This window comes from Sciurus carolinensis, chromosome 17, assembly GCF_902686445.1.
Source record: "Sciurus carolinensis chromosome 17, mSciCar1.2, whole genome shotgun sequence".
Lineage (NCBI taxonomy): Eukaryota > Metazoa > Chordata > Mammalia > Rodentia > Sciuridae > Sciurus > Sciurus carolinensis.
This window is the reverse complement of record NC_062229.1, coordinates 3,447,232-3,468,707: the sequence shown is the minus strand read 5'-3', so window position 1 is coordinate 3,468,707 and position 21,476 is coordinate 3,447,232. Positions and strand designations below refer to the sequence as shown.

The 21,476-nt window shown below is 59.7% G+C and overlaps 2 protein-coding genes across 15 annotated transcripts in view; both read left to right on the top strand.

The window, feature by feature from the left end:
• Rfx2 (regulatory factor X2) overlaps positions 1 to 21,476 on the top strand; it is an 81,559-nt gene that overhangs the window by 45,688 nt on the left and 14,395 nt on the right. For 6 of the 14 annotated variants that reach the window (XM_047532291.1, XM_047532290.1, XM_047532293.1 and 3 more), the window contains 4 exons: positions 4,033 to 4,122; positions 5,798 to 5,877; positions 7,201 to 7,462; positions 15,734 to 15,808. In XM_047532291.1, coding sequence (XP_047388247.1) covers positions 4,078 to 4,122; positions 5,798 to 5,877; positions 7,201 to 7,462; positions 15,734 to 15,808 — 462 coding nt within the window. In that variant the 5' untranslated portion in view covers positions 4,033 to 4,077. Of the gene's footprint in view, positions 1 to 1,051; positions 1,153 to 1,189; positions 1,723 to 1,753; positions 1,943 to 4,032; positions 4,123 to 5,797; positions 5,878 to 7,200; positions 7,463 to 15,733; positions 15,809 to 21,476 lie in introns of those variants that run through there. The other 8 variants (XM_047532287.1, XM_047532286.1, XM_047532285.1 and 5 more) reach the window with 4 other exon arrangements.
• Positions 10,133 to 15,718, top strand: LOC124969367 (uncharacterized). The gene is made up of 2 exons (XM_047532299.1): positions 10,133 to 13,791; positions 15,049 to 15,718. Exon 1 carries the CDS (start codon positions 10,134 to 10,136, stop codon positions 11,268 to 11,270), a length of 1,137 nt encoding a protein of 378 aa, XP_047388255.1. The 5' UTR covers position 10,133; the 3' UTR covers positions 11,271 to 13,791; positions 15,049 to 15,718.

Sequence of the window (21,476 nt, the reverse complement as noted above, 5' to 3'; positions counted from 1 at the left end):
TGCGTTCATCCAGCGGTGACCGTGGGGCTGGGCTGCTCTGTGGAAGAGCCCTTGCCTGAGCGTTCGCGTGGCCCTGGGTTCCATCCCCAGCCCTGCCAAGAGAGGAGAAAAGACGGTTCGACCTCGCCGGCCACAGGATGACTGTTCAGATTTTAAACACGACTTTTAGTTTGGTTTCTTGGTGTGTGGGCGGGTGGGGTGACTGGGAAGAGGACCTCGGGGTGCTTTGCCCCTGAGCTGCATCCCCAGCCTTTAAAAAAAAACCTGGAGACAGGCTGCCGCTGGGCTTTACAGGCTGCCCTGGAACTAGCGATCCACGCGGCTGGGGTGACGGGCAGCGCCACTGCATCCAGCCTAGTGAAGGATCTTCGACCCTCCCCTCTGAAAGGGGGACGCAGCTGCCGCCGAGGGGTAGACCTTGGTGTCGCCTGCAGGCCGCGAGCAGCGCTCGCTCCACTCACGGCCAGACTCCTGAGGACGGAACACCCCGCGCAGGAGAACGCGCCCTCTCTTTGGTCCCGTGCAGATCCCCTCTTCAGTCCCGAGGCCAGGGACTCCGCGGGGGTGATTCTGCCTCCCGGACAACACTGGGCAAGGTCTGGGAGCTTCAGGGGGGTCACGGCTTGGTGGTGCCCTGGCAGCAGGTGGTGGAGGCCAGGGCGCTGCCTGGCACCCTGCGACGCCCGTTCAGGTGTCTGGCCAGACGCCAGGGGTCCAGGTGCAGAGCTGCGGACTGTGGCTTGGCGTGCAGCAGCCCCCACGCAGCAAGCGCCCTGGCCTTCCGCAGCGGTTCAGCCTGGCCAGGCACGGACAACACGTGGTCGCGGGAGGGCCAGCGAGCGCTCTTTGCTTTGTCTCTGGAGGGTGTCCTCTGCCTCCCGCTCTCCTCGTGGGATAATTGACAGCCTGTCCCCTCCCTGCTTGCCTGCTGGTGCCACTAGTCACCACTCCAGCTTTGCCGACTTGCTGTTGCCGCTCCGGAGTGCGGGCGTAGCCTCGCGCCTGCCTGTGCCCGGTCGTCCTGCCCACTCACTGTCTCTCCGCTCTCCAGAACTGAGCATGCAGAATTCCGAGGCCGCCTCCGATTCACCTGCAGCCGTGGCTCTGCGTCCAGCGGCAGCGGCAGCCCAGCCTGTGCCAGCGTCCCCTCAGGTAACAGCGCCCTGCCATTGGGGCCATTCTGGTATAAACCACCACGTGGACGCATGCCCTACTCTTGAATCAACAGAAAGAAGAAAAAAGTGTGTGTGTCTGCGGGCGTGTTTGTGGGGTGTGTGCCCAGACCACCAGGGTGCTGTCCACCGAGCTACGCCCCAGCCTTTCCATCTTGAGACAGCGTCTCCTGCCATTGCCAAGGCTGGCCTCAAACTTGCCGTCCTCCTACCTCAGTCTTCCGCATAGCTGAAGCTCTGTGCCCAACAGAGAGAGAAACGGTTTTTTGTAATAGACGACGTCTTAGCCCAAGGCCACTACTGTAAAGCAGGCACACCCCACGTGACATGGTGTGGCCCTTGCACTTGGCTACAAAGGTCCTGACAAGGAAAGTGGTAATACAAGCTGAGTGAGAAGCACCCCCAATCTGACGCGGATCAGCCTCACCTTTCAGTGGAAGCTTCCCCGCACCTCGGAAAGGACTCTTCTTGTACAGAAAGACTGCGCTTAAGGCAAAAAGCAAGTTAGGATTCTTAGGATTTGGTTCAAAATGGAATCGAGCACTAGAAGGTGAATATTTTGTTTGACATTGGCAGAGGGACAGTCTGCAAATCAGGCTTGCTGCCTCACAGTGTCACCCACAGCTTGAAATAGGTCACAAAGCACACTTGGGCAAAGGCGGGCACGGACCGCGTGGAACAGACCGGAAGCTTGTGGGAGTGCACAGAGGCCCTCCGTGGCCTCGGGCCCACCCACGATGTGTGACGTAACAGCAAAAAGAAGGGTTAAGGTGAGAAAAGCCCAGTCCAGCCCAAAGGCCAGGCAGCCGTGGGAGAAGCTGGCCCAGCAGAATGGACCATCGGGTACACTTAGCCAAGCCTCAGGAGCCCCTCTGGGGGTGCCGATTGGGCTTGATCACATGCCGTCACCCTGCAAGTTGCACCCTGACTGACTGTTTCCCTGCGCACTTGAACCAGCCCAAGAGGGTCAGCAGCCCCCCGCCCCTTGCGGCCTCGGGTCCTCCTGGCCAAGCCCCTCCCCCAGGCACCCTGCGCCTGGGTGGACTCTGCCATGACCACTGCATCCCTCCCAGGCGCCCTCATGGCAGCCCTCTGAGGTCCTGCCCGGGGCTCCCGTTCCTGCCACGATGCATCTGGTGGCATCCCCCCCCTGCCCTCCTGCCTCCCACCTGGGGCCTCCCAGCGGCCCTGCTCCAGGTGACATGGGCTGCTCGTGTCTACTGAGGGCCCTCCCCATCCCCACAGCACACAGCCCTGCCTTAGGTCGCCGTGCCTCAGGTGACCGCGCCAGTGCGCTCCAAGGGCCTCCTGACCGTTGCCTGGTCACCCGGCAGCCGAGGCCTGGGCTTCACCCTGGCAGCTGAGACCCGGGCTTCACCCTTTATTTGGATCTCATTAGGTTTTTGTATGTAAATGACCTCGCCGCTGCCATGTCAGACAGCTCGGCGTTGCTGTGCGCACATCAACGGTCATGTTCTTTTTCTTTGGTTTGAGATGGGGTCTCACTGTGTTGCCCAGGCTGACCCCAAATTCCTGGGTTCAAGTGATCCTCCTGCCTCAGGCTCCCAAGTAGCTGGGAGTATAGGTGTGCGGTACCACAAGCAGCTTAGCCCTTAATATCTTAATTAATTTTTAATTGCAGTGAAATTTACAAAATACAAAATTAACCATTTTAAAGTGGAAAATTCAGTGGTTTTTAGTATATTCACAGCATTGTGCAACCTCTGTCTAGTTCTAGAACATTCTGAGACCCCCCAAAAGAAACCCTGTCCCCATTAGGAGTGACTCCCTTTCCTCTTTCCTCTGCCCCTGGCAACCCTGAGTCCGCGCGATATCTCTGTACTCCTGGATGCTTCCTGTCAATGGAGTCACACACTCTGTGGCTGTTCGTGTGCGGTGACCACGAGGTCCTCAGGTCCATCCATGCACAGCATGTCACCTCGCTAAGACAGTGCAGCATGTGAGGGGCCGTCTTCGGTCGACACTCACTGTTGGCAGCTGAACCGTTGGTGTTGCTCTGTCTCTGGCTATCAGCACAGAGGCCCCATCCCTGTGACTCTCGGGGCCAGCCCAGCTGGTGTCCTCAATGGAGCCTTGCTCATCCTGCAGTGACATCCTTGAACACTAGAGGACAGTGTGTCCTTGCTCATCACCACCCAGTGGTGTCATAAGTCCTGTCCTTGCAGGGACATTTAGTGCCCATGTGGGATGACCTGGGCATGGCAGTTGATAGCATCAGAAGCCCCCGTCTGGCAGACACTGAGTCTTCCTCTCGCGACCCTTTACTTTTCACAGCCGTGTGGCCCATCCGTAGCCAGCAAACAGCCAAGTCCCCTGAAAGCTCAGCGCGGGGACTAAGAGTGGAGGAGTCGGGCAGCAGGGGACCCACGCTGGTAGGGAGCCCACGTGCCATTTCTGGTGCTGGAATTCAGTCTGCCAGAGGCACAGGTGGGACTTGACGTCATGTGCACAGTGGAGACAAGCCCCGTGTGCTCTGCGTGTTGGCCATTGTGTGCACAGTGGGGGCAAGCCCCGTGTGCTCTGCATAGCCACAGGTGCAGCAAAGCACTCTCCAGGGCTGGGGAGTGAACCACTATCCGGATCTCCTTTCTCATCCAGCGGTCCCCTCAGTGTGAGGGATGGCCACTGTCACCTTGCTGTGGGCTGCAGGCCCCACGGAGCAAAGCTGCAGTTTTTGGTGGAGGTGCCTGAGCCCATGTGTGCTCACACGGTACATGTGTAGGCTGCGGCGTCCCGGCAGGCCTCGGCGTTGGGATAAGGCGGGAGGCGGCAGCTTTGGCGGAGTCTGCTGCATGCTGGCCGCGGTGCCGCTCACTGTGCTCTCTCCCTTCCCTTCCAGAGGGTGCTGGTCCAGGCGGCGGGCTCTGCTCCCAAAGGGACCCCGATGCAGCCCATCTCCCTCCCCAGAGTGCAGCAAGTGCCACAGCAGGTAAGGACAGCACCTTGGCCCGACCTGATGTGGGCCGAGCTCAGCACTTGGAGATCTGGAAGATCCCTGGCCGGTGCAGCCTTGTCTGTGGCTGCTGTTCCTTTTTATTTGGCAGTGAATCCTTTTACTGCAGATAGTTCTGCATGAAGCCGAGAGAGCTGGTGCTGTGTTCACTCACAAACCCAGCGTGTTTGGGAGCCAGCCCACACCCAGTGCCCATGGGTGGAGCCGAGGGAGACGGTTCTGGGAGACCAAGCCGCCAGCGAGTGCTGCAGCCAGACAGCAGAGGAGGCAGCGGCTCTGCTCCACCACCTGCCTCAGCACGAAGCTCGCACACCCTGGCTGAGCTCAGGGCAGTCGGCGAGAGCACCTCCTTTGGCTCTCTGGGTGTCTGGCATGACCACTCAACTCTGTCATTGTAGCAACGGCAGAAACCGCCGTAGCTATGCGCAAGAAATGGGCATGACTACATGCTGGTAACACTTCACTTACAGCAGGGCACAGTGGCCGTGCCTGAAATCCATCAATGGGGAGGCTGAGGTGGGAGGATCCCAAGTTCAAGACCAGCCTCAGCAACTTAGCGAGGCCCTGAGCAAGTTAGGACCCTGTCTCAAAAAAAAATTAAAAGGGCTGGGAAGGTGACTGGGTGGTCAAGCCCTCTGGGTTCAATGCCCAGTGCCCGCCCCACCCCAAAGTCTTCGTTTACAGAAATACCAACCAGCCAGACTTGCCCGCAGGCCACCGTTCTGCACAGAGGGGCAGCACATTTTCAGGTGTCTGTCACCTACCTGTGTTGGGCCCTCGAGTTTGTCTGTCAAGGCCCTCCCTAGGGTACCATTGAGGGAGAGACACAAAGACCAGAGTGTGATTCTAGAAACTTCCTCACTCCAGAGAAGGGGCCTACCCCATCTGTCTGTGGGCGAGAACTTCCTAGTGAAGTTTTGCATTTCACTTGGTCCCCGGCTTCCGCCCCTCCCAGGGACACCGCCCAGCATATGTTAGCCCTGGAGCTATTGCAGGGCCTGTGTGTCCCCTAAGCATATACCCGCTGGGGGCCAGCGCCTCCTGTAGCTGCAGGCAGTCTCAGAGGAGGAGACCCAAGCAAGCCGCTACTGTGCTTGAGCTTCTCACCCCTGAATCCGGTGGATCGGAGTGTCCGTTAAGAGTCCCTCTGAAGGGAGAGTCTGACGTTTCAGGTGCAGAGGACCAGACATCCACCACTAGGGCCAGATCCTTGGAGGCCACCGGCACCGGTGCCGAGTTGATGTTTTAGCAGATGACAGGATGGGCCTGTTGGGTGTGCTAGGTCTCCCCATCACCCTCTCCACCAGGGAGGGGACATCAGGGCCACCCACAGGGAGTCAGGGGGCCACACCCCCTCTGCCCATGCCAAAGACTGCCCAGCAGCCCAGGGTCCTGGGCACAGGCTTGGCTTCCACTGCACTGGATGGCAGCCGTAATTCTCCCAGTCCTGCCCCATGGGTACAGACTAGGGGCGCCCCACTGGCATCCCTCGAAGGACAGCAGAAGTGAGCCCCCGTGGCCTCAGGCCCTCACAGTGCACACACGGGCTCCCCAGGGCCAGGGAGCCGGGGGGACATCCTCGCCCTGAGCGACCTGGGAACCTCGAGTAAGCAAATTGCCATCTGTGACTCGGAGCACGGTGTCATTGCAGGTCCAGCCTGCGCAGCACGTGTACCCCGCGCAGGTGCAGTACGTGGAAGGGGGAGACGCCGTCTACGCAAACGGAGCCATGTGCGTACCTCCTCCTGACCTCCCACCCTCCCCAGCTGATGTGTGTGACAGTCTCACTTAGCCACCACTAACCAGCGTCCCAGTCCTGCGGAGGTTTCAGCAACCACAGACCTTTGTACTTTTAACTTCTAGAAAAGTCTGTCTCCAAAAAACAAAACCAAACAAAAAAAACTACTCCTAACTTCTGAGTCTGAAGATTGGATTTCCTGATGCAGAAGCCGCTCCCTGCAGGGCCTCTTTATCCTTTCCTTCATAAGGCTCTAACTTTCTAGGTGGTTGCTGAAATTGATTCTCCATTTTGCAAGGACTTCTAGAGCTTTCTGCTCTGTGTGATGCATGGGACAGAAAATTACCCATCTCCCATCAGCTCATCCGGCTGGAGATGCGAGGCCTTTAGCTTACTTCCTGTGCCTTTGGATCCCCTTCATCAGTGCGGGGCTTGCGCGTGAGGGCTCGGCTGATTTCAGGGTTGTAACTGATGGCGACATGGTTTTCCAAAGACCACAGCAAAGGTCAGATCACTCAGACACGCGTGAGTGTGTAAAGATGGTAGAGTTGGAACGAGGTCTGTGGGTTGTACCCAGTTCACTTTCTACATGGTACTGTAGTTACACAGACTGTCACCTCACGGGACGGTCCGGGAGTACATGCCTCCAGGAGGCAAAACCACCACTAACCGCCTCCTGTAATGACCAGCATTACCCAAGAGTGACTTAAAGCATGTCAGCCTGGACACGCTCGGTCAACCCTTCGCCCACGTTAGGAATGTCAGCTGCATGCTGTTCCTCCTTAGAAACGTCCTCTATGACGCACCTTCATTTTGCGATGGTTTGTGTTTTGAAATGATCATGGATTCACAGGAAGTTACAAAATTAGTGCACAGAGCCCCCAGCTCGCCCCAGGGGTGGCATCTCCTGCAACTGCAGGACACCAAGGCCAGGAGCTTGGCACTGGGCAGCGGTGTCAGCCAGCGCAGCCTCTGCACTCTCACCCATCTTTACGCACCTCTGTGGATTTGTGGAGCCACAACCACAGACATGACCGCTGCCTGTCCTCCTGGGCCCTCCTGCGTGACCCTCACCCACTGAGGACTCTGACTTGGTGTTTCCATTAGACAGCCTGGGATCCTGAATGCTCTGGAGATGCTGGCTTTGAGCTTTGTGTCGCATTCGAACGTCACAGGCCGCGTCCGAATGGCCCTGTCTGTTGGGCCTCGTGGGCTCCTGCTTTCACGTGAAGCTTTGCTGGATTCCCATGAAACTCACTCAGATGGGGCCCATAGGTGGGACAGGGCTCCCGGGCTGACCCCTCTCTTTCTGACAGACGGACAGCCTACGCCTACAACCCGGAGCCTCAGATGTACGCCCCCAGCAGTGCCGCTTCTTACTTCGAGGCCCCGGGTGGTGCCCAGGTGACGGTGGCAGCCTCGTCCCCACCAGCAGTCCCCTCCCACAGCATGGTGGGCATCACCATGGATGTTGGGGGGAGCCCCCTTGTGTCCAGCGCGGGAGCCTACCTCATCCACGGGGGAATGGACGGCGCGAGACACTCCCTGGCCCACACTGCCCGGTCCTCACCAGCCACGGTATGTACAAGGCCCCGGCCAGCAGGGTAGGCCATGCTAGACGGTGAGTAGGAGGCGGCCCACAGGCCTGGACAGAAGGTCACCACTGTGCAGACAGGCCCTGGGACCCTGGGCAGGTGCGCAGGGCCGAGCCTCAGCTCATCATTGGTAAAGGGGGACATCGTGGGTCACTGGCTCCTGTGAAGATAGAGCACGAGAAGGCCTCTCCCTGCGGGTGGGTGCACTGCTGTGGTTTTGCCATTGTGTTACGTCATTGTCATGGTGACCTCATCCCAGCACGGCCCTGAACCAAGCCAGGGGAGCTGCCCTGAGGAGCACCTCCTCGCCCTCAGCACCCGCCCTGCCTCGAAAGACCTGTGTTTAAACTCCATCCTCAGTGTGTGCTTTCATCTTGTCACGTTGTTCTAAAGCCAGAGTGCAAGTGGCTTTGGGCGCGTGTTCCCCTGGGATTTGATTCGTGTGTTGGTCTGTGCGGCCGTTCTCCAATCAGGACCCAGGGGGCATCACCCTGAAAACTCCCCCAGGGGGCCCACCACCCTGGGCTCCCGGTGGCTGGGGGTTGATCTCGGGGGGCGAGTCACGCTCAGGGGATCGGGCAGTGGGTGGCCCGCAGAGAGTGCCTTCTGCTCGGCCTGGGGCCTGTGACTCCATCCGGTTGCGCGTGGATGTAAAGTTGGTTCTCATTGTTACCCGGAGTGCACAGCCTCCCCGCTGAGGGCCACTCGGGAGACCCACTGGGTCGTCACGAAGCCAGCCAGCAGCGGAGTCCTCAGGCACAGGCTTGGTGTGGATGCGCGTCCCTTCTTTGGGGTGGGTACCTGCAAGGGGAATTGCTGCTCACACGCAGGCATAGGTGTGGCTTTGTCTGAACCACAGATGGCTGTCCCACACCACGTGGTTCCTGGGCTCCACTTTGTCACCAGCACTGGATCTTGTCCATCCCAGGAGGTGTGTGTGGGCATCATGTCTGCAGCTTGCAGTTTCCTGTAGGTGACACTGGCTAGCTGCCACTCGCATGTCAATGCCTCTGTTGAATTTAGGGGCTTCTTTTATACCTGGGCTCGAGTCCCCTGTCAGATATGATTTGCAGATATTTTCTGCAGCATTTGATGTGTCTTTGCAGTCTCTAAGGAGTGCTGATCATAGAGAAAACACTTCCCAAGTTTGCTCAGAGTCCGTTTCTCCGCCATGCTTTTCGGTTTGTGCTTTGGTGTCGTGTCTGGGGTGCCCGCCTGCAGGTCCGAGTCTCTCCCGGTGTCTTGTTTTACACTTTACTTTTAGATTTGCTTTTTGTTCGAGATGTGAGCCACGGTCGACGTGATGTCTGCATAAGCAGCAGCCGGTTGCTCCAGCCTCATTGTCTGAAACAAAAACAGAAGGGCAAAAAGCCATCCCTTCTCCTCTGGATTGCCTTGGCACCTTTGTCAAAAGCCGTGGGCCACCACTGCAGTGTTGGTTCAGGGCCTCTCCCTCTGCCTGCGTCCGCGTGCCTGTCTGTGCCGGCGGTCCTGGTCTGACACCACAGGGGACAGAAAATGCGCCCTGGCGTGGCTGCTCCTCAGGCTCATGCCTACTCTACGGGCTGTGGGCTGCGTGGGAGCCTAAGGGTCAGCGCATCTGCGGTGCTACTGGACTTCGATTAAGTTGCCGTCCTTTTTTTTTTTTTTTTTTTTTTTTTTTTTTTTTTTTTTTTTTTGGTGGTGCTGGGGATCGAACCCAGGGCCTTGTGCTTGCAAGGCAAGCACTCTACTGACTGAGCTATCTCCCCAGCCCCTAGTTGCCGTCCTTTTGGGGAGAATTAACTTCTCTCCTGTGTGACTCTTCTGATCCATTCATCTAGATGGTCTTTGACTTCATTCATGAGCATTTTGTGATTTTTAACGCACAGATCCGCTCTGTGCCTTTAGATTCACACCCACGCCTTGCACGGATTCGAAGCCACCGTGACCTGCGCTGGTCTTGCTGTTTCAGTGTACAGCTGCTCGTTGCCACCTATGAGGACGCGGCTGATGTGGGGCCGTGGACTCTGCGTTCCGCCCCTTGCCGAGATGCCTTTCCGCTGGGTTTTTGTTGCCTTTCCTTCCCTTCCACACAGCGCCTCCCTGCTTTCTCTCGCCCTTGCACTGCGGGGAATGGCTGGGACCTGCGTGTCCTTACTGGACGCCCAGCCTCGGGCAGTACCGGCCATAGGCCCCCAGGTACCCGCTCTGCCTGAGGAAGGCCCCTTCCACGCCGCTGTCCCGGCGCCTCTCGTGGACAGAAGCGAAGAGACGTAGTTCTGTTAGACGCTTTCTTGTTTAAGGGGGTGGCTGTCTCCTTTACAGCGTTCACGTGAGGGGTTGTGCTGGCTGATTTTCAACGAGGTGATACCTCCTTATTTTGGTGTGAGGTTAATCTCCTGGTCTTGTCTCTGCTCCTTTGGTCTGGGTGTTTTGGGGTCACCCTGACTTCAGAGAGGCCTCTGAGTGTGCTGTCCCCTCACTCCCTATACCCAGAGTGGCTCCCAGAAGCCAGCTCTGAGGGCCGGCGTGGCACCCTGCGCTTGTTCCCTTCGCCCGGAGAGAAGCCACTTGCTTTCTAGGGGCTGTGACGCAGTGGGCCATGCCTGCCGCTCCCTCCAGGGGCCCCGCCCCCCGCTCTCAGCCCCATCGGCAGCCAGAGCAGGGTGACCATGGGGGCCAGGCACGCTTCTCCCTCCGTGGACTGGCCAGGTGGGACTCGGCATCGAGCTTTCTGGACGGTTGGCTCCTCACAGACTGTGCTGATCTCCATGATGCCGCGGGCTTATGAAATGGCATCAGCGGGTTGCAGCAGAACACACTGGGCGGTCCCGTCACCGAGCAGCTGCGGGGCCTGGTCTCTCCCACTCTCCCTCACACACACCCCTCCAGTTGCCCGGGGGCGTCGGAGCCCTGCTTCCGCCTACGCTGCCGTTGTTCCTTGTCTGGTCTTGGCCTGGAGATACCACATGAGGCCACCGAGGAATGAGGGACTTTGCAGGAGCCAGGGCAGGGACCAGGAAGGGCCTGAGGTGGAAGCAGGAACGGGCGAGTGGCGAGTGCCCCTTCTGTTGTCCTCTTCTCAACCTCATGGACACAGGAGCTGGCCTGGGGTCTGCCCTTGGAGGTCTCGGCCGGGCAAGCTTCCGTTCTGCCGCCTGGGGTCATGCCAGGGAAGGCCAGAGGGCATCGCCTCCGCCCTGGCACTGCCCGCTGAGGGCCCTTTCTTCACCAAGACTGAGAGACCAACGAGGCCACGCCAGAACCGGCCACCCCGTGGCACTGATGAGGACAAAGGTTCTCAAAGACCAACATCAGGCCCTGAGGAGGAGGGCGTTACAGTCTGTCATGGGGGCGTCCGGGTGTCCTGCATTGGAGTCCCAGTAGAGGTCACGGTCCCTGGCAGGTATTCTGGACATCGAGATGAACCAGAAACTGGAGAGGGGCCCAGCAGCCTTCCTCAGGACTCACTCCTGGGTGGCCCTGCACGTCAGATGGCAGGACAGGCCTCACCGGGAGAGCATCGTCCCTCCTGGCTGCCATCAGCTGAGAGCAGAACCTCTCTGCAAGCCCGAAGGCCCATCCTGACCGGAGCCTTCCTGGGAGTCGGCTCTGCCCTCCTCCCAGGTGAGGAGGTCTGTGAGAGCTGGACCCGGCAGCCCAGCCTGCAGGACACTCGGGTCTTCCTTGGAACTTCCCTGGCACACGCAAGGCCCTGGGTTCCATTCCAGCACCTCCAAAAAAAGAAAAAAAATGCCAGCACGTTTGGCCCTGAACTGCTGGCTGCCAGCTCTCCAGGACCCAGCTGAGACGTGCCGTGAGGTCACTGGAATCGTCAGCAGCACAGTGCCCTGCCTCGGACCCTAGCTGGCCCCTCCCCTCCGCCCACACCCACGGGGTTTCCTGCTCTGCGCCTGGTCCATTTTCTGCGGCATACATGGTACCATGGGTGGGGTTTGTCTGGCTCACAGTTCTGGTCCCAGGTCAAGGGCCTGCCTCTCATACTCAAATCGCCAGCTGGAAACACCTGTCCTCCTTTAGCTGGGCTTCATGAGGACCGGGGGAGAGTCGCCCTGGGCAGGAGCCTGCCATCCCACACACCAGAGCAAGACGGCACACAGGAGCACAGTGCCCTGCCACCCGCGTGGCACCGTGCCACCGTTGGGGCCTGTCTGATAAAAAGACTGGTACCCATAGCACCTCTGCTTTTTCTCTCACCAAAATATTTGCCATCTTTTTTTTGTTTTTTTTTAACGGCGTAGGCTTTGTCTTTCAGCGCAGTGCTGGTCGCTGGCTGCTGTGGCCACAAGCCAGCACCCATGCTGCCTTGTCACCTGGAGTCGGAGCTTACGTGTGCCTCTGCTCTGGGTGTTTCGAGTTCTGTGGTTTCTGACGACCGTCGTGCGCCACTGCCAGGAAACTGCCTCCGGAGTACCTGGCTGCCCTCGGGAGGACCCTGGGAAAGAGGCCGCTCCAGGCTTTGTTTTTGTTTTCGGTACTGGGAATTGAACCCGGGGCACTTGGCCGCTGAGTCACGTCCCCAACCCTTTTTATATTTTATTTAGAAACAGGCTCTTACTAAGCAGTTGCTCAGGCGAGTGCTAAATTATGAGGCTGACTTTGAACTCCCAGTCCTCCTGCCTCAGCCTCCCAAGCCACTGGGATTACAGGCATGTGCCACCACACCCACAGAGACTCCTCCGGTTTTACCGCTGGTCTCCCCAGAGGAACAAAGTTAAAGACGCACGCTGGAAAGGCACTGTTTGCACTTCTGGAGAACTCAAGTAATCAAGCATCAAGCCGTCTTTCAGACCTTCAAGAGGACACAGACCCACCGGGCAGTGTGAGGGGCAACTGCACGCAAATGCGCCATTGGTCTAGTGAAGTCTTCGGCAGTTGCATGTTGGTGGCACACACCTGTGTCCCAGCTACTCAGGAGGAACGAAAACTGCTGTGTGCCATCCTGGACTGAATCCTGAATCCTGAATCTGGTGTCTAAAAGGTCATTACTGGGCAGCAGGTGGCGCTGTGACCAGTAGGTGGCTGCCCATGTGGAGTGAGCTCTGCTGGGGTTGGGGTGGAAGGATGACCACAGAATATTGAACGGTGAGCTCGAATATCGGAAGTGAACAATCATCAAGGTGAGTGTGGAAGTGAACAAAGGTACCCGGAAGGCTGCACACCCATCCACCGCAACGCCTCCTCTGCCAGGCAGGTGCAGACAGACAGACTGATGGACCACGTAGGCCTGTCGCCCTCTCAACCTCGAAGCCCACTGGTCCCTCCTGCCTGGACCAGGACCCCTTCTGACTTTTCCCTTCTCCAACGGAATTCTAAGACTTGTCCCTCTGCCCTCAAAATTCCACTTGTCCCTCCTTTGAGAACGTTCTGCATTTTTAACAAAAACCCTAAAGGGTTACTTATGCTCATAGAACATTTTACCTTCTGTTAGCTCCTTCTGTGGTAACATGGCCAGATGGTTAACTGCAGATGGGTCTGAGAGCAGGCCCCTCTCCCTCTGGGCTCCAGACTGGGTCCTCAGGACCCGTTGTCCACTCCCACTTCACTGGCATGACTGGCCAGGAGGCAGGGCCCTGACGCTAGTACCAAATCCTGGCCGACCCAGCCTAGTGATGCAGTTGTCACCTGGAGACACAGCTGGACCCTGGGGAGGTGACCCCTCCCTGGGAGGCTTGCTCAGTGAGGTGATTTATTAGAAGTGGAACGATCATTTTGCCGACACTAATGAACTCAGAGAAAGAGTGACCTTGGCACTCCCGGCATGGCAGCCCGCTCCTTCCCTGCCACTAACCAGGCCGAGGGCAAGGGGCCGAGGAAGCCCACCAGCTTATCGTGCGAAAGCGGGGGAATGTCTGAGCAGTCGTCTGAAGTCAGTTTGGGGACTCTGGAAGCTTGTAGTCTCTGCCGTCCCTGCTAGGTCTTGAGACTGTGTCCTGAGCTGTATTGAGATTTCTGACGTGTGGGTTCATGTCTTCCATCAAACTTGGGGGCTTCCCAACCGCAGTTGTCTTCAAATGTACTTTGAAGCCTGGACTTGCGACTTGGTTCCCCTGCCAGGTGCTCCTGGTGGCGTTCTCTCTCTGGCGAGGTGGGCTTCTCGTGGTTTCCTGTAGCATCCGGGCAGGTACAGCGGACGTGAACTCGTGTCATAAAGGCAACGTCCGGCTTCCGAGGCCGGCTCCCTTCAGTCCCTGTCTGCAGGGCCTTCCTTCCGTGCTGGTTTACATGCCTCATGAAGTTTCGTGGAAGGCTGGACGCCTTCAACGTCATCACGGAGCAGCTCGGGGTCGGGTCCTCCGCCCTCTCCAGGTCTGTGCTGCTGTGGATCCGTCTTCCTGGACCACTTTTGTGAAATCTGTGCTCTCTGTCATAGGGACCACTGGAGTCTCCATTTGGTCAGCCAGTGACGTCACAGAGGTTCCCTTATGGGCCAGGTGTCAGCGTTTCCTGGTTAAGGGTCCGCCTGGTTGCTCTCAGCTTTTTTATTAGTTTCCTGACCTTGGATGAAGTCGAGTCTGGCGGGTTTGCCATTCACTCAGTGCTCGGTGGAGACGGGCCTCGCCCTCCTCCGCCTTGTCCCTGATGTCGGCACACATTCTAACCTGTCTGAGTGTGAAGGGCTCACAGCACGGGCAGGTCGTGCACTGCAGCTAACTCGTGAGAAACTGCCAGCGTCGCAGTCTGGTGTGGCGGCAGGGAGAGGCGGCCAGGATGCCTGGCGCACCGGTGAAGCCGCGTTCCTCTCCCAGCTGTGCATCCGGAACAGCAGAGGCGGGCGTGGAGCCCTGTCCTCTGGTCACACCGCAGAGACTTGGGAAAACAAGAGCGAGCCCACCTTCTCATTTGTTTTGGAAATCACAACTGGTTTTCATTGTAAAGTGTTCCTTATGTTAACCAATAATGGGTTTAGTACTTTTAAATGAATTAACATATACATTTTTATTTCCCTTTACAGTTCGTAGCGTGGGAAACATCGACAGACTTAACTCTTTTTGAAAACGCTCTTTTGGTGGGGGAGGGCGCCACGCAGTTTGAGCAGTGCAGAGGAGTCGATGGAGTCCAGTGTGAGGGCTGCCATGCAGGGGCACACGGGCGCCAGGCAGGCCATCCCACCCTCAGGGCCCACTTCTGCGGGTGGGCACCGCAAGGCAGCCACCCCCTGACAGGTGCCCTCTGATGGGTGGGTAGAGCTAGCTGGCACCCAGGCCGAGGGTCAGGCCGCCTCTAGGCTGGGAGCGGGGAGTCCCTCGCTGTTGTCCAAGGGGGGCTACCTGCCTGCCCACGCCCTGGGCTGACAGGTGGGGAAACCACCTTCCTTCTCTGGCTTGTACCAGATGTCGCTGATGACGGAAAGCAGGACCACGGTGGTCCAGGTCGGGCGTGGGGATGCCGTCGCCCTGCTGGCCTTCCTCAGCCCTGGGACCTGCCCCTGGAGCCACCTGCTTGCTGTTAGCAGAGGCACCGGGTATTCCTGGGGAGCAGGAAGAGCTTTAGGCTCCCGTCCTTCCTCATAACTCTCTGCCGGCCATGGTGACATTAGATTCTGAATTCCCAATTTCCATGTAGGAATCTGGGTGACATTCAGAACGTGTGAATGTGGCGGCAGCTGCACACGCTGGTGCTCCCTCCTGCTCTCCTGTGCACAGACCTGCCCCCCAGCACCCACCACCGGGTCCTCGGAGCCCATGGAGGGTCCTTTCCCCAGGAAGCCCCTGCCGCACACCCGTCCTCTGCCCAGGCCTGGCCTCCCTCCTGCAGCAAGAGACCATAGGAGGTTGGGTCTGTGACCGCAGGGGCCCAGGGCCTGGCAGGACCTGTCTGTGGCCTCGTTGGTATTCTCACGAAGCATCCAGCTTTGAGACCCTGCGCTTGGCCCGGATATCAGTGTGGCCCCCTGTCCTTGTTCTTTACCTGACCCTCCTGAGCGAGTGGCAGAGGTGGTGGGGAGGTGCATGGTTGGCCGTGACGCTGGCTTTGCTGACGCTGATGCTCACATTAACCTGGTCTGCATGTGCCCGTGCGGTGCTGCGCTCTGAGCCACACAGGCTGCCGTGTCCTCGGGCTCTCGTGCATGTGCTGGGGGAGGCCCCTGGCTCTGCCCGCCTCCCCTCCGGCGGAGCCTCCGGCCCTGCAGGAGCTCGGCCACTGTTGGGGTGTTAATGAAGGATCTGGGCTGATGCTAACCATCTGATTTCCTTTTTCCCTTCCACTTTTTGTTTTGTTTTGTTTTGTTTCTGCACATTTTCTTTAGCTTGAAATGGCGATTGAAAACCTCCAAAAAAGCGAAGGAATCACACCACACAAAAGCGGCTTGCTCAACAGCCATGTAAGTGTGTGTCCGCCTGGCGCTCCGCCGCTCGCTGCCAGCTCTCCGGACGCTTTGAAAGCAAATAGTGGAGTGGCATCTGAAGGGTGCCCGGCAGGGGCAGTCAGCCACCGTCCCAGCCAAGCCACCCTTCCCCAGCCAGGGGGACATGAGCACCGGGTGCGGCCCAGGGTGGGCACTTGCCTGCCACACGGGAGGCCAGGTGCCTCCCCAGCACTGTGACATAAGGGACCTGATGGTGGCATGTAGGCCCAGCTCACCCTTGGGCTGCCACTAGTGAGGTCAGAGACTCCCAGCAGAGCTGGGCAGGTAAGCAGCAGAAAGAGGGCAGAGAGTGCCCGGCAGCTCTGAGCTCCCGCTCCTGGGCCAGCTCCTTGGAGGAAACGGTGATGGAGGGAAGGACAAGACAGTTATCCCTGCTGCCTTCAGCCAACGGGGTCTTCCTCCTCCACTGCCCCTGGGAAGGACGCTGAGGGCAGGCCGGTCCAGGAGGCGCTGCCTGCCTTGCCTGGGCAGTCGTGTGGGTGACCAGGCCTGAGGGAGAGCCTGGCTTAGTGTTCCAGGGCAGGGGCAGTCAGGAGGAAAGCTCCTGTCCCCACGCGCGCCCTTTCACTTCCCCTCAAAGGCTCCCCATCCCCATTTATGCAGAGCTGGAAATGGGTGTGCACTCTAGAGCTGAGACCCGCCTTGAACTCAGGGTGAGCGTCTGGACGGGGGAACGGGAGTTTTCCTTGAGAATTCATGGAGGGGAAGAAAGTCCCCTTCGGTCAAACCTGATCCTGACCGTGACTCGGGACTTCCTTGCATCTAGAGAAAGGTCCAGAAACTGGGTCTGTGGCTGGTTCCGGTGAGGCTGGCTGCTACAGGCAGCACCTGGTGGCACCTCAGAGGGCTGGTCACTGCAGGCCAGAGCAGGTAGTTCCTTCCACTGGGGGCTCAGGCAGAAATAGAAGCAGAAGAAGCCCCTGCTCACAGCCACCCTGCAGGCTGAGTGGAAGGTGGCCCTGGATGATGCCCACCCTTGGACATGCTGGGAGGCATGCTGGGCGGAAGCGTCAGAGGGCACTGGTGAGGAGCAGGCAGGTGGTCAGCCATCTGCGGGGACCAGACCGGAAGGGAGAGCGCTGAGGAAGGCAGAATGGGCGTGTCCGTAGGAGGTGGACACGCCTTCGGCAAGCCGCACAGATGCCGACCTGGCTACGGGGTGACTCTCTGGCACGTCTCGTGGGAAGACGGCTTGCTTCCCTCCAGGACAGTTCTGAGTTGACTTTCCAGCAGGTGAAGTCTCCCTGGCGTCCTTTCTTCTGTGGTGACCCGTAGACTCAGGTTTGGGAGGGAGGGACGCGGTCTTCCTGCTCAGCCACACACGCAGAGGGAAGTGAGCCGGGATCTCAGCCTGGCAGGCGGGAGGCCAGGGCAGAGGGAGCTACGCCAGCCTGGCCCTGCCAGGCCACATGCCTGGGGCCTCCTGGGCTGAGAGGGCTCTCGTGATGCAGTGGCCTTGTAGAAGTGTTCAGGGGTGTCACAGTCCCAGCTCCTTGGCTGGGCCACTTGTGCCCAGTGAGCCCATGTTCTGGTGGCCTCACAGCTGACCACTCCCTCAAGGATCCTGGCCAGTTCACGGCGCCTCACCAGTGATAGGACCACGCCTGTTCCCTATGCCAGGTTGTGACATCAGTCACCGTCTGCTGTGTGCAGGGTGCTGACCAGGTCAGAACTGAGTGTAGGGAGGTCAGTACTGAGCAAAGCAGGAGAAAGTCACTCTGGGACCCCTGCACTGGAGGGCAGGGGGTGGGAAGTGTGGAAGACCCACCCCCTGCCCTCCAGTGTGCCCAGGCTCTGTGTCCTCGATGCTGCGTCAGACGAGCAGTGTCTTCCAGACCCAGTGGGTCACTGGGACCCAGGAGATCTGCAGGGCCTGGGAAGCTGCGCATCGCAGGGACGGTCCAGCCAGGTGGGCCCAGGGGCCCCAGAACGGGAAGGGCACAGAAACAGGGAAGAGCCTCTGCAAAGGAAAGAGGCAAAGGAGCAGGCGCCAGACCACCTCCCCTGGGGTGCGTCGCTGCGGCAGCTGCCTCCAATGGCCGCGAACTCCGGGGAGTGCCCGGCTTCTCCAGAGGCTGTGCCCTGCAGCCAGCTGACACTGGGACCCCCCGCAGGTCCACTGAGTCGCCATCACAGCGAAGCAGTCTCTGTCTGCTAAGATAGGTTCTTGCTTCCCCACCCTGGGAGAAGGGCCAATGCATTGGATGGACTCTATTCAGATTATATGACTTTTTGTGTTTTAAATCAAGAAAAAAATAAGCAAAGATCACTAGCTGCCAGCTGGTGTCAGGTGGACTGGCGTAATGCAGTGCAGGCCAGGCTCAGCTGTAGCTCCTGCCTGACGCGATGGACCTTGACGCAGGGCGGGGTGTTGTGGCCTCCTGGGCCTGGCTGGGGCCTGGGCAGCACAGCGTGTCCTGGTGGGTGGAGGAGGCCACTCCCTTCATGGCCAGGTGGGAGAGCCAGAGAGGAAGGTCCTGGGGCCCCACGACCCCGTGAGCGCGCACCAGAGACCTGAGGCCCCCCAGTAGGCCCGGCTCTCGCGCATCCCCCACCTGCCCATCCCCCGGCACCAGCTGGAGACCAAGCCGAACACACATGTTCTGCGGGCTGTTCCAGATCCAAGTCGGCGCTGCGCCCTCGTCCAAAATCTGCTCCAGATGAGCACGACAGGCTCCTGCGGCAGCCAGGTGGCCGGCTGCTATTTTCAGTGCTGTTCCCGCCTCCCCCGTCCCCCTGCCCGCTGCCGGTTTCCCACCGACTCCCCCCTCACCCGTCCACCCCTGCTGGATCCAGCATCCCAGCACGACCAGAGCCAGGCCCTGACCTCCGCCACAGCCACCCGGGGCTCCCCCGTCCTCCTGTCTCAGTCAGGAACAACCGTCCTTCCAGGTGCTCAGACGCCGGCCCCACCTTGCCGCCCTCCTCCTCCCATGCCTGCCTCCAGTGCTCCTCAGGAAAGGTCCACCATCACCACAGTGTCCCGGTGCTCTCAGCTTCTCTCTTGGGGCTTCCAGTCCTCTCTCATGGCAGCTGCCAGTGATCCTAAGGAGGGTCATGCCACTGCTCTGCTCAGAGACCTCCTTGGCTCCAGCCTTCCTTGGGATCAACGCCCAAGTCCTCCCTGTGGTCCACAAGTACCTGCATGACCTGGCCCGTCCCCTTCTCCCCTCCTCTCTTCCCTCTCTCCCCTCCTCCCTCTACTTCAGTTACAGGGGCTCCCTGCTACTGCTCTAACGTGCTAGGCTCCTCCTGCCCCTGGGCCTTTGCACAGGCTATGCCCTCCTCCTGGAACGCTGTTCCCCACAATGCCCCACTCTCCTCCTTCACGTCCTTTCTCACTGGGTGCTTCCTCAGTAAGCCTTCCCGCCCACCCGACCCTGACTGAAGGTTGCACACCTCCCTCCATCCCCCTTCTCCCTGGAGCTGCCCTCCCCTCTCATGACTCATAACACTGTCTCTCATCTGTATATTTTACCTACTTCCTGTGGGTCTGTCTCCTACGAAGGCTCTTCTGGAGGGCAGGGGGTGTTGGCCCTTTGTGGTTACCTCCCCAGCACCTAGAGCGGAGCCTGGCATGAGTCCACCGCAGCACATGCTCGATGAGTGGAGGGAGCCCAGCATTTGATGGTCAGCACAGCAAGCCCTGGAGCTCAGAGGAGCTGCCCAGCTGCTGGATGTGGCACAGCGAGGCCCCAACTCAGCCAGTCAGGAGCCAGTGTCAGGCAGGCTCACCCCAAATGCAGTCACGAACTGCATAGTGACATTTCGGGCAACGCGGGCCCATGCGCAGGGCCGTGTGTCCCGTGCGGCCGCCTGGGTGCACAGCAGGGTGGTGTCTGCACGGAGATCAAAGGACGCATCTCCCCAGCTTATGCTGTTGCTGAGGGACGCGGGGCTGTAGGGGAGCGAGGGCCTTGGAGGACGAGGGTGGGCTGAGCGTGTAGTCTGGACACCCGTCCACAGGGGCTGTGGCTGCAGAGTCCAGCACCGCTGGGTGGGCTTGGCGCTTGGTGTCTTCACCTTAAAAAGCAGCGCTTGAGCTTCACCCAAGAGGTGAGCAGCCCCCACCCATCACCGCCAGGGGGGTCGGGTCGGCGAGCACGCGTGTCTCCGAAAGTGTTCCTGCATTCCGCTGACGTCGACGCAGAGAGCGCAGACCAGACAGGCCGCGGAGGGCCCTGACCCTGCAAGGCCACCTGGTCCAACCCCGTTGGCTCCCGAGGATCCCAAGGCCTCTGAGACCGGTGGGCGGATTATCTGCAGCAGGCCAGGCAGACACACCGTCAGGAGGACAAGCTCTCGGGGGCACTTGCTTGGCCGGACGTGATGCTGGGCACTGGTCCCCAGGGCGTGATCTGCAGCCGGTGCCCTGGAGCCGCTCACAATGGCCGGGTGGTGTAGGCCCCGGCGGAGCCTGGAGGTGCGTCAGAACTCAGCCTGACCGGCCCTCCCAGTAGCCATCAGAGCAGAAGAGAGGACCACCACTGTCGTCCTGAGTGACCTGCTCCACAGAGCCGGCCGGTTCTGCATGTCACCTCCTCCAGAGGGCTTGTCAAGATAGCCAGCACCCACCGTGACCCTGACAGCGCTGCGCCCTTGTTTCTTTGTCATGGGGTGACGGCAGCGGGGCCTCCTTGCCAAGCCTCTCCTCCGACGTGCGAAGTAGTTACGTCCAGCTGACCCGAGCTGGCTGCTTCCCCGGGTTATGTGCAGACCACCACCACGAAATCTGTCTGCTGGTACCTGAGAATCCCAGGTCACCGCCATTTGGCTCCTGCCCAGCGGGCCATTGTGTTCAGGCCCTCAGGATGGTGGGCTGCTGGCCCTGCTCCCACCACCCCTGAGGGTGGCCTCAAATGCATCTTTCTGGCCCATTCATGGGGTGACACGGGGGAGCTGTCCCTGGCTGCAGTACCCAGACACTGTCTGCTGCCCTGTCCCCTTTCCGCTCAGGCACCCTGTCCTTATCCTTCAGTCCGTCTGTCTTGTCTGTCATTCCTTGACATCTTGGGAGTCCTGGGGGACAAACAGGAGCGGCCGCCTCACCTCTGCCCTGGTGGATTGTGTCCAGGGGAGATGAGTGTCCATAAGCCCAGGCCCAATTCCAGACCGCGAAAGGAGCCCTGGAAAGCCAGCGGCCCCAGGCCCCAGCGGCAGCCTTGGCCAGCCCTGCGCCAGGGGCAGCAGACAGCGCGGTTACCCCGCTGCTCCTGGCCCTGCACGGCTCCCAACAGCCAGCCCCCTCCCAGCCCTGAGGCGCCACTGCCTCCCTGGAGCAGGGACATGGGAGGGGCAGAGGTCCCCACTTGGGCACTGAGGCTGCCCGGGCGTGTGGAGCAGGGCTGGGTCCCAGCAGTACGAAGTCGGAGCCCCCGAGGTTCGGCTGGACTGGCTTGGTCCTGAAGTTACGTGGAGTGACAGAGCTCAGGGACGAGGGAGGCCCTGGCCAGAGAGGCTCAGAGAGGGAAACAGGCGCCCACCCCCGTGGTGTCAGCAGCGGGCAAGGAGGGACGTGGGGAGGTGAAGCTGAGGTGTGGAACGGTCTCCTGGGCCCGTCCTGCTGCCCCGTGCACGGCCCTCTGTCCCGGCCACACCCATCCTCCCACCTCCCTGGACAGTT

Bases quoted from the DNA above. Each gene is read 5' to 3' on its own strand.
- LOC124969367 (XM_047532299.1), top strand. From the start codon at position 10,134: ATGGGGGCCAGGCACGCTTCTCCCTCCGTGGACTGGCCAGGTGGGACT.